General features: G+C 40.0%; 1 protein-coding gene across 4 annotated transcripts in view; it reads right to left on the reverse strand.

Moving 5' to 3' along the window:
• The window catches only part of hdgfl3 (HDGF like 3), a 31,038-nt gene extending 19,922 nt beyond the window's left edge, over positions 1–11,116 (reverse strand). For 3 of the 4 annotated variants that reach the window (XM_052516000.1, XM_052515998.1, XM_052516001.1), the window contains exons 1-4: positions 10,333–11,008; positions 6,945–7,021; positions 2,954–3,092; positions 2,441–2,608 (exon numbers count right to left, since the gene is read on the reverse strand). In XM_052516000.1, the coding sequence (XP_052371960.1) occupies positions 2,441–2,608; positions 2,954–3,092; positions 6,945–7,021; positions 10,333–10,416 (468 nt within the window). In that variant the 5' untranslated portion in view covers positions 10,417–11,008. The other variant, XM_052515999.1, reaches the window with a different exon arrangement.
• Between the last annotated feature and the right edge of the window lie 1,873 nt (positions 11,117–12,989).

Here is a 12,989-nt window from a genome sequence, read left to right on the forward strand (position 1 = left end):
TAATGTATTAACATCCCTGTTAGAGTATCATAATGTATTAACATATAACATGTTGTATCATTAACATCCCTGTTAGAGTATCATAATGTATTAACATCCCTGTTAGAGTATCATAATGTATTAACATCCCTGTTAGAGTATCATAATGTATTAACATATCCCTGTTAGTATCATAATGTATTAACATCCCTGTTAGAGTATCATAATGTATTAACATCCCTGTTAGAGTATCATATTGTATTAACATAACATCCCTGTTAGAGTATCATAATGTATTAACATCCCTGTTAGAGTATCATAATGTATTAACATCCCTGTTAGAGTATCATATTGTATTAACATAACATCCCTGTTAGAGTATCATAATGTATTAACATCCCTGTTAGAGTATCATAATGTATTAACATCCCTGTTAGAGTATCATAATGTATTAACATAACATCCCTGTTAGAGTATCATAATGTATTAACATCCCTGTTAGAGTATCATAATGTATTAACATCCCTGTTAGAGTATCATAATGTATTAACATCCCTGTTAGAGTATCATAATGTATTAACATCCCTGTTAGAGTATCATAATGTATATTATCCCTGTTAGAGTATCATAATGTATTAACATCCCTGTTAGAGTATCATAATGTATTAACATCCCTGTTAGAGTATCATAATGTATTAACATCCCTGTTAGAGTATCATAATGTATTAACATCCCTGTTAGAGTATCATAATGTATTAACATCCCTGTTAGAGTATCATAATGTATTTAACATCCCTGTTAGAGTATCATAATGTATTAACATCCCATAATGTTAGAGTATCATAATGTATTAACATCCCTGTTAGAGTATCATAATGTATTAACATCCCTGTTAGAGTATCATAATGTATTAACATAACATCCCTGTTAGAGTATCATAATGTATTAAATGTATCATAATGTATTAACATCCCTGTTAGAGTATCATAATGTATTAACATCCCTGTTAGAGTATCATAATAATCCCTGTAGTATCATAACATCCCTGTTAGAGTATCATAATGTATTAACATCCCTGTTAGAGTATCATAATGTATAACATCCCTGTTAGAGTATCATAATGTATTAACATCCCTGTCAGAGTATCATAATGTATTAACATGCTCTGTTATGCTCTGCATAGCTCAGTTCAACTCTGTGTGTGATGCTAATTTGTTCAACTTTCACTACAACACACTACACGTATAAAGAACACAGGTCAAATGCTATGTAAACAAAACAGCTGTATTTGCACTGAGAAACAAAACAGCTGTATTTGCACTGAGAAACAAAACAGCTGTATTTGCACTGAGAAACAAAACAGCTGTATTTGCACTGAGAAACAAAACAGCTGTATTTGCACTGAGAAACAAAACAGCAAAAGCATAGCCAGCACTTTGAAGGACAAAGGCAAGAAAATGTGCATCTGTGTAATGCAAGCACGAGTTAGACTTCCAATTTGAGAGGCTGAGGTCGGTCTTCTGGAATGCTACATTCCATCGAATAGATGTGCGTAATAGAGCCCAGTTGCTAGGCAACAGTGGTTGCTAAGTGAGGACGGGGTGGAGGGGGCTGTGGGTGACTTTTTTCAACCCAGGCCTCAATGGACACCACAGTAACATTACCTACAACCACCCTGCCTCTGTATGGGCCCATAGGCTGTGTTGTCCTGATGAAGGAAATACCATTCAAATGGAACTATCAGCGTTTCTCAACCCTCCGAGTTCACTTCATAATCATTATTTTTCAAGATATGCTGACGACTTGCAATGTAATGTATCAGTAGGCTTAGGATAGCTACCCCCCCTCCCATTGCTCCCCTGAACATACGCACCTGCACTCTGACCTTTTACCTTTAACCTATAGGTTAGCTATAGCTCCGGAGAGACTAGAGATAGATCTCAATAGTCTCACGTGGCTTCCTCTCATCTTATCGTTTGTTTCATTTAGCTGACATTGCTAAACAAGTGAAGACAGATACCTGGTTGGAAGGCATCCGTCATATTGCTTTCACCTTGTCCGGTCAGTGCAGATGAAGGAGAGGAGGCAAGGAGAGGAGGCAAGGAGAGGAGGCAAGGAGAGGAAGCCTCTTGAAAGTTTTTAGATGCACTTTAGAGATGCACCTGAAATGACCCCGTTGTCAACCATCTCACACAAAAAAATCTAAAAACACGCCCAAGACCATCGTGACACTTATGTTAAGCCCACAGGCTGGCAGACTTTTATATAGCCCAGCACTAACACAACTGACCAAACTAATCATCTATCAAGTCTTTGAACCAGGTGCGTTAATGCTGGGTTGGAACAAACATCTGCACACCCTGTGGGTCTCCAGGACTATGGTTGAGTTCTACAGGTTTACAGTGTGATAGAGTCTGGTAACTAGTTTGGGTCTGATAACTAGTTTGTGATGACCTGGTACCTTAGAGGAGGCCGTCCTTTTCCGTTTGAACCCGGCACTGTCATCCTTCAGTTTGCCTTTGTCATCTTCCACCTCCTCTATGGAATCTCTCTCCTCTCCTTCACTGCTTCCATCTGCCACGTCTCCTCCTTCTCCCGCCGGCTTGGAAAAGCTCTGCTGCTGGATGGCCTGAGAACATAGGACAGAGTACAGTAGAATAGAGTACAACTTTATTGTCCACACAGAGTAGGAAATATACCTTTGGCTTCATAGTGACATGAGAAAAATCTACAAAACAGTACAGTGAGCAGACACTATTCACTGATGTGCTATTGAGATCAACTGAGAAAATATTGAGAGCAAAACAAATAAAATAGAAGTCTCTTCTATAAGGAACTCTCCAGGAGAGGACTGCACCAAGGTGAAGCAGCAGCCCTTAATATCAGAATGCACTGGCCACATATCTGGATTACTTTTGTATACTTCTGTATGTGCCGGCCAATCCACAAAAATGGACTGAGAAGCACGACAGACCTGATAGCCGGTGAATTTGACCCCTGCGTTGTTCTCGATCTCCCACAGACCCTCGTTGAAACCTTTCCTCTTGTTGGACTTGCCAAACTTGTCCTTGTACTCCTTGTATGGTAGGAGATCCCTGGGGCCCAGGAAGGCACTGTGGTGGGAAAGAGATGGTGAGCAGTAATACCAACCTGACCAGAACCAAACCACTAACATTCATCGGTCATCACAAAAATGTAACTTACACTAAGTGTAAGTGTAATAACATAGGTCACAGTGTAATAACACAAGTCACAGTGTAATAACATAGGCCTTAGTGTAATATCATAGGCCTCAGTGTAGTAACATAGGCCACAGTGTAGTAACATAGGCCACAGTGTAATAACATAGGCCACAGTGTAATAACATAGGCCACAGTGTAATAACATAGGCCACAGTGTAATAACATAGGCCACAGTGTAATAACATAGGCCTCAGTGTAGTAACATAGGCCTCAGTGTAGTAACATAGGCCTCAGTGTAGTAACATAGGCCTCAGTGTAGTAACATAGGCCACAGTGTAGTAACATAGGCCACAGTGTAGTAACATAGGCCACAGTGTAGTAACATAGGCCACAGTGTAATAACATAGGCCTCAGTGTAGTAACATAGGCCACAGTGTAATAACATAGGCCTTAGTGTAATATCATAGGCCTCAGCGTAGTAACATAGGCCACAGTGTAATAACATAGGCCTTAGTGTAATATCATAGGCCTCAGCGTAGTAACATAGGCCACAGTGTAATAACATAGGCCTTAGTGTAATACATAGGCCTCAGTGTAATAACATAGGTCAGTGTATGAACATAGGCCACAGTGTAATAACATAGGCCTCAGTGTAACATAGGCCTGTAATAACATAGGCCTCAGTGTATAGGCCTCAGTGTAATAACATAGGAACATAGGCCTCAGTGTAATAACATAACATAGGCCTCAGTGTAATAACATAGGCCTCAGTGTAATAACATAGGCCTCAGTGTAATAACATAGGCCTCAGTGTAATAACATAGGCCTCAGTGTAATAACATAGGCCTCAGTGTAATAACATAGGCCTCAGTGTAATAACATAGGCCACAGTGTAATAACATAGGCCACAGTGTAATAACATAGGCCTCAGTGTAATAACATAGGCCACAGTGTAATAACATAGGCCTCAGTGTAATAACATAGGCCTCAGTGTATTAACATAGGCCTCAGGGTAATAACATAGGCCACAGTGTAATAACATAGGCCACAGTGTAATAACACAAGTGTAATAACATCACAGTGTAATAACATAGGCCACAGTGTAATATACATAGGCCTCAGTGTAATAACATAGGCCACAGTGTAATAACATAGGCCAGGCCTCAGTGTAATAACCATAGGCCTCAGTGTAACACCATAGGCCTTAGTGTAATACATAGGCCTCAGTGTAGGGTAATATCATAGGCCACAGTGTAATAACATAGGCCACAGTGTAATAACATAGGCCTTAGTGTAATATCATAGGCCTCAGTGTAATAACATAGGCCACAGTGTAATAACATAGGCCTTAGTGTAATAACATAGGCCACAGTGTAATAACATAGGCCACAGTGTAATAACATAGGCCACAGTGTAATAACATAGGCCACAGTGTAATAACATAGGCCACAGTGTAATAACATAGGCCACAGTGTATTAACATAGGCCACAGTGTATTAACATAGGCCACAGTGTATTAACATAGGCCACAGTGTAATAACATAGGCCTCAGTGTAATAACATAGGCCACAGTGTAATAACATAGGCCACAGTGTAATATCATAGGCCACAGTGTAATATCATAGGCCTCAGTGTATTAACATAGGCCACAGTGTAATATCATAGGCCTCAGGGTAATAACATAGGCCTCAGGGTAATAACATAGGCCTCAGGGTAATAACATAGGCCTCAGGGTAATAACATAGGCCTCAGGGTAATAACATAGGCCTCAGGGTAATAACATAGGCCTCAGTGTGACACCATAGGCCTTAGTGTAATATCATAGGCCTCAGTGTATTTACATAGGCCTCAGTGTAATAACATAGGCCACAGTGTAATAACATAGACCACAGTGTATTAACATAGACCACAGTGTATTAACATAGACCACAGTGTATTAACATAGGCCTCAGTGTATTAACATAGGCCACTGTGTATTAACATAGGCCACAGTGTAATAACATAGGTCACAGTGTAATAACATAAGTCACAGTGTAATAACATAGGCCTTAGTGTAATATCATAGAACTCAGTGTAATAACATAGGCCTCAGTGTAATAACATAGGCCACAGTGTAATAACATAGGTCACAGTGTAATAACATAAGTCACAGTGTAATAACATAGGCCTCAGTGTAATAACATAGGCCTCAGTGTAATAACATAGGCCTCAGTGTAATAACATAGGCCTCAGTGTAATAACATAGGCCTCAGTGTAATAACATAGGCCTCAGTGTAATAACATAGGCCTCAGTGTAATAACATAGGCCTCAGTGTAATAACATAGGCCTCAGTGTAATAACATAGGCCTCAGTGTAATAACATAGGCCTCAGTGTAATAACATAGGCCTCAGTGTAATAACATAGGCCTCAGTGTAATAACATAGGCCTCAGTGTAATAACATAGGCCTCAGTGTAATAACATAGGCCTCAGTGTATTAACATAGGCCTCAGTGTAATAACATAGGCCTCAGTGTAATAACATAGGCCTCAGTGTAATAACATAGGCCTCAGTGTAATAACATAGGCCTCAGTGTAATAACATAGGCCTCAGTGTAATAACATAGGCCTCAGTGTAATAACATAGGCCTCAGTGTATTAACATAGGCCACAGTGTAATAACATAGGCCACAGTGTAATAACATAGGCCACAGTGTAATAACATAGGCCTCAGTGTAATATCATAGGCCTCAGTGTAATAACATAGGCCTCAGTGTAATAACATAGGCCTCAGTGTAATAACATAGGCCTCAGGGTAATAACATAGGCCTCAGTGTAATAACATAGGCCTCAGGGTAATAACATAGGCCTCAGTGTAATAACATAGGCCTCAGTGTATTAACATAGGCCTCAGTGTAATATCATAGGCCTCAGTGTAATATCATAGGCCTCAGTGTATTAACATAGGCCTCAGTGTAATAACATAGGCCTCAGTGTATTAACATAGGCCTCAGTGTATTAACATAGGCCTCAGTGTATTAACATAGGCCTCAGTGTATTAACATAGGCCTCAGTGTAACACCATAGGCCTTAGTGTAATATCATAGGCCACAGTGTATTAACATAGGCCACAGTGTAATAACATAGGTCACAGTGTAATAACATAGGTCACAGTGTAATAACATAAGTCACAGTGTAATAACATAGGCCTTAGTGTAATATCATAGGCCTCAGTGTAATAACATAGGCCACAGTGTAATAACATAGGCCACAGTGTAATAACATAGGTCACAGTGTAATAACATAAGTCACAGTGTAATAACATAGGCCTTAGTGTAATATCATAGGCCTCAGTGTAATAACATAGGCCTCAGTGTATGAACATAGGCCTCAGTGTATGAACATAGGCCTTAGTGTAATATCATAGGCCACAGTGTAATAACATAGGCCTCAGTGTAATAACATAGGCCTCAGTGTAATAACATAGGCCTCAGTGTAATAACATAGGCCTCAGTGTAATAACATAGGCCTCAGTGTAATAACATAGGCCTCAGTGTATTAACATAGGTCACAGTGTAATAACATAGGCCACAGTGTAATAACATAGGCCTTAGTGTAATATCATAGGCCTCAGTGTAATAACATAGGCCACAGGAGATGCTTTTGGTAATATGCTTATCAACAAAAAAGTTGTAAAGAAAAGGTGTGTATGTGTCCCAAATATTCCCTATGTAGTGCACTACTTACCCCATTGGGCTCTGGTCAAAGGTAGTGCCATTTGGGACATAATAGTGTGTTGGCTTACGTTTCATGTGTGCCGAAGAAAAATATGGGATATTTATTAGCAGGTGGCTTGACAGCTCCCTCTGGAAGTTCATCAATCTAATGAGAGAGAGAGAGAGAGAGAGAGAGAGAGAGAGAGAGAGAGAGAGAGAGAGAGAGAGAGAGAGAGAGAGAGAGAGATGAGAGAGAGAGATAGATAGAGAAGAGATAGAGATTTAGAGAGAGAGCTTTTAGAGAGAGAGAGAGAGAGAGAGAGAGAGATGTAGAGAGAGAGATTAGAGAGAGAGATGTAGAGAGAGAGAGATGTAGAGAGAGAGATGTAGACAACAAAATTGACAACCAAACAAACCAAAACAAAGGCAAAGTCTTCTCATGCTTTGTTGATTTCAAAAAAGCCTTCCACTCAATCTGGCATGAGGGTCTGCTATACAAACTGATGGAAAGTGGTGTTGGGGGTAAAACATATGACATTATAAAATCCATGTACACAAACAACAAGTGTGCGGTTAAAATTGGCAAAAAACACACACATTTCTTCACACAGGGTCGTGGGGTTAGACAGGGATGCAGCTTAAGCCCCACCCTCTTCAACATATATATCAACGAATTGGCGCGGGCACTAGAAAAGTCTGCAGCACCCGGCCTCCCCCTGCTAGAATCCGAAGTCAAATGTCTGCTGTTTGCTGCTGATCTGGTGCTTCTGTCACCAACCAAGGAGGGCCTACAGCAGCACCTAGATCTTATGCACAGATTCTGTCAGACCTGGGCCCTGACAGTAAATCTCAGTAAGACCAAAATAATGGTGTTCCATAAAAGGTCCAGTCACCAGGACCACAAATTCAAATTCCATCTAGACACTGTTGCCCTAGAGCACACAAAAAACTATACATACCTTGGCCTAAACATCAGCGCCACAGGTAACTTCCACAAAGCTGTGAACGATCTGAGAGACAAGGCAAGAAGGGCATTCTATGCCATCAAAAGAAACATAAATTTCAACATACCAATTAGGATTTGGCTAAAAATACTTGAATCAGTCATAGAGCCCATTGCCCTTTATGGTTGTGAGGTCTGGGGTCCGCTCACCAACCAAGACTTCACAAAATGGGACAAACACCAAATTGAGACTCTGCACGCAGAATTCTGCAAAAATATCCTCTGTGTACAACGTAAAACACCAAATAATGCATGCAGAGCAGAATTAGGCCGATACCCACTAATTATCAAAATCCAGAAAAGAGTCATTAAATTCTACAACCACCTAAAAGGAAGCGATTCACAAACCTTCCATAACAAAGCCATCACCTACAGAGAGATGAACCTGGAGAAGAGTCCCCTAAGCAAGCTGGTCATGGGGCTCTGTTCACAAACACACCCTACAGAGCCCCAGGACAACAGCACAATTAGACCCAACCAAATCATGAGAAAACAAAAAGATAATTACTTAACACATTGGAAAGAATTAACAAAAAAACAGAGCAAACTAGAATGCTATTTGGCCCTACACAGAGAGTACACAGCGGCAGAATACCTGACCACTGTGACTGACCCAAAATTAAGGAAAGCTTTGACTATGTACAGACTCAGTGAGCATAGCCTTGCTATTGAGAAAGGCCGCCGTAGGCAGACATGGCTTGCAAGAGAAGACAGGCTATGTGCTCACTGCCCACAAAATGAGGTGGAAACTGAGCTGCACTTCCTAACCTCCTGCCCAATGTATGACCATATTAGAGAGACATATTTCCCCCAGATCACACAGATCCACAAAGAATTCGAAAACAAATCCAATTTTGAAAAACTCCCATATCTACTGGGTGAAATTCCACAGTGTGCCATCACAGCAGCAAGATTTGTGACCTGTTGCCACGAGAAAAGGGCAACCAGTGAAGAACAAACACCATTGTAAATACAACCCATATTTATGCTTACTTATTTTATCTTGTGTCCTTTAACTATTTGTACATTGTATATATATATATATATATAATATGACATTTGTAATGTCTTTACTGTTTTGAAACTTCTGTATGTGTAATGTTTACTGTTCATTTTTGTTGTTTTTCACCTTATATATTCACTTTGTATGTTGTCTACCTCACTTGCTTTGGCAATGTTAACACATGTTTCCCATGCCAATAAAGCCCTTGAATTGAATTGAATTGTAGAAAGTGAGAGAGAGAGATGTAGAGAGTGAGAGAGAGAGATGTAGAGAGTGAGAGAGAGAGATGTAGAGAGAGAGAGAGAGAGATGTAGAGAGAGAGATGAGAGAGAGAGAGAGAGAGAGAGATGTAGAGAGAGAGAGAGAGATGTAGAGAGAGAGAGAGAGATGAGAGTGAGAGAGAGATGTAGAGAGAGAGAGAGAGAGATGTAGAAAGTGAGAGAGAGAGATGTAGAGAGTGAGAGAGAGAGAGAGAGAGAGAGACTGAGAAAGTTGTAGAATGTTTACTGTTAATTTTTGTTGTTTTTCACTTTATATATTCACTTTGTATGTTGTCTACCTCACTTGCTTTGGCAATGTTAACACATGTTTCCCATGCCAATAAAGCCCTTGAAGAATTGAATTGATTGAATTGTAGAAGTGAGAGAGAGAGATGTAGAGAGTGAGAGAGAGAGAGAGACTTATTACACTCAAGTCAGATGTATCTGTTCATGGGATCTCAGAAATGAACCCATAATACACAAACTGCAACAGTGTATGTGAACTGCATCAACACACTTTAATATGTCAGTAAGCAGTAGTGTCCTAACTTCAATGCTGTGTGTTGTCTACATATTCCAAACAATAGAAATAAGAGTGTAAAGTGTCAGTATCTTGAAACAATGTTGCAGATGCTAGAACACTTGAGGCCAACAGTGTAATCAGAACGCTTACAATGTAACATTGTTGTTGGAAAGGGCTCACGTCACCCGGTTACCTCAGGTCAAGTCTGACTGACTATAAAGGCTAGCTCTAAGTAGGCTATACCAAATCGCTGCTGCAGTAGCTAATTACTCTGTAGGTCGATACAATTACAACCGCTTTGCATTCAAGTGAATTTGTGGAATGTGGGAAATGAAAAGTAAAAACAGTACGTAAGGAAGAGACGGATTCAAAAACAGACGTAGTAGCAGACCATTCAATAGCGCCCTCATTTCCTGACTGGGAAACACAGGGAAAATGTAAAGAATGGTAAACATAAGAATGACTGGTTATTGTGGTTTGCAGCGTATCAAAATAGCGATCTGCAATAGCTGAATATGTGATGAAGGTAGGTAGGTAGGTTCACTGTGAACTAAGCTGCGAAAGACAAACAACGCATGGTGAAGAAGGTGGCGGTAAGAGCCCATCGCATATATCCCAAAGCATCGGCGGTATTGTCTCAGGCAACCCCGCCTCCCTGCTTTTCAGCTCGGCTGCATCACCTACTCACCCTCGCTGGCCAGTGTGGGTATCCCTTCATCTTCGCAAAAACCACATCTCCTGCCTTGTACTCCCGCGGCCGTGGACGAGCCATAATGACTGTGTGCCAGCCTACTCCAATTTGAGATGAAAATAAATTAAGGTGTTTTAGTTCGGCCCTCAACAGAGATGGGGATTATCGACCATCAATGTTTTGATAGCAAGACCGCAGTTTACACGTAAATAAATAATTAAAGCCAAGGATAAGGCCTGGAAACGGTGCCTTATGCACGAAAATGTGTAGATCAGCGCAAGAATACAGGTACAAAACCTAAATCCCAACGTCGAGAATCTGTCACTGTAGTCCTTAGAGTGTTAATAATAATAATAATTTAAAAAACGTCCTCAATAGTGGATGTATTAATTAAAAAAGGACAGCGGCGTGGAGAACATGGACTCTCACCAAAATTAGGCTACTCCTCAAATAGAGACAGAAAATATGGGTAATTCCTAGACTACATAACCAATTTCTTGCCTGTCCTTGCAGAGGCACAATTTAAAATGCAGCATTGTTTTCAATTACAGCCTACATTTTGAGTAGCCTGCAGGCTACTTAAATATGCTAAATAAATTATGGCAAAACATAGGTCTGCCAGTGCCATAGGTGTCAAACTAACCCTAGTACTGCCAAAGAATATGCAGCAATATACTACCTTGTGCAAAGAACACCGCGATTAAAGAGTCTGTAAGGAATTTTTGCTTCTGGGAGAGCCCAGATTATCTCATTGGATAGAAAGGGGCACACCTTCCCATGTACATGAGCATAAACTACAGTATATAGAGTGCCACAGTATGAGTCATAATCCCCATAAAACCTAGCGGGCAAACAGGGAAATGGCTCCAAACACTTTCCCACCATTTCTTTTTCCCTTGGGGGTATTTAGAAACACTTAAAATAAGGGCTGTGTAAATGTCTAGTACAATGTGACTTTTATCAATATATTTGCCTGTATTTACCCACCCAAAATGAAATGCTAATTAGCTGCTATCATAAAGAACTACAAATGCCATGATAATCTGGACAAGACTGCTGAATCAAGGTAAAGGTACAAATCTCTGGATGAACTATCTAATGTTAGCTAAGTGTAGTAATGAATAATTTAGCTACATTTCTTTAAATGGACAATTCTTTGAACTGTCTTGTGCAAGTTTTAAATTGACACAATACCTGTTAGCAAAGGTGTCAGCTCGAGATGACGTGCAAGAGTTTGCAGGGATTTGTAATCTTGCATGTCTACTTTGATGCTAATTAGCATGTTCAAATCTGAGAGGAAATAGAGCCGAATAAATATATTGCTAAAAGTCACGTTGTCCGAGAGAGATTTACATGGATATCAAAATGTCACGCCTGGGTAAGCCTACACAAAACACAACCCTTATTTGAAGTGTTTCTAACATCCCCTATGGAAAAAATGAATGGTGGAAAAACGATTGGATCCATTTTCCTGTTTGACCGCTATGCTTTATGGGTATTAGGACATCTCCACTGTGGGGCTCTATTGTTAGCATACATATCAGATTTTATGAGTTAATGAGCCATGCAGACAATACTAAAGCCAAAATTGAAGGTTCACATTTAGCCAGCAACTTCTGTATAGCCTCTTTTAACAGATATTGATTGCATTTATCTGATTCAGGGGCCTGTTTTTATTTTGTTTTATTCCAGATTAATATGATCCTGTGTTTAGGTTGGGTTTTTGGTTAAAGCATATGTTGTGCTTCGGATTTAGGCCTATTCTGAATGGTTTAAGTGTTATAAAGAAAGGGGTTCATATGTAGAGTTTACAATGAACTATAACATATGTCCACATATGTTGTGTTTCATGGGGAAGGGACATGTACATCTAGCCATATAAAGATTAAGAGAGAAAGTCACACTCATCGAAAGATGTTCACTACAATCCAAGGTCACATAAATCCATGTTCAAACTCAAGAGGAAAATCTGAATCATGTGCATATATGTTTCAACCAGCAGATGGTAGTAAAACCTAAGCAATGCCAGAGAACCAAACCCTCATGGACAGCCAGGGCAGTTTCCAGGAGTGTTTCAGTTCGATTCAACATTTACTACGTTGCGTGACGGTTTGTACTGAACGACACGTTTCCCCAAAACGTTGGTCAACTTTCTTGAACAGACGTTGAGGTATATTTAATCAGTTTGGTGGGTGTATCAGAGTGTGGCTGGAAACACTGAGTGACGTATGACTATTTAAAGGGCAGCGGTGCATTTTGAACCCACAACCCAACCACTCCAGTTTTTTAACTGGCCAAACGTTTCCGTTTAATTGAACGTTACACTTATGTACTTATTATATTTTCTTTTAACCAAATTCGGCACTCTCTCATTGACCCCACATACAAAAATGTCTAATTTTGTGTGTTTATTTTTCGTGGACAGATTTTGGGAAGAGTAAAACCTCTCACGTCTCCTCTTCCTCTCTGGCATAATCCTGGACCAACCCTGGAAGTGTTGTTTAGTCCATAAACTAGGTGTAAACTATGACTGAAAACAGCTCCAAATATTTACGCAACATGCAACAATTTCCACAATTTTACAGAGTAACTGTTCATAAATCAATTCATTAGGCCCTAATCTATGAATTTCACATGACTGGGTAGGGGCCCAG

The sequence above is a fragment of the Oncorhynchus keta genome, unplaced genomic scaffold, assembly GCF_023373465.1.
Source record: "Oncorhynchus keta strain PuntledgeMale-10-30-2019 unplaced genomic scaffold, Oket_V2 Un_scaffold_3531_pilon_pilon, whole genome shotgun sequence".
Classification (NCBI taxonomy): Eukaryota; Metazoa; Chordata; class Actinopteri; order Salmoniformes; family Salmonidae; genus Oncorhynchus; species Oncorhynchus keta.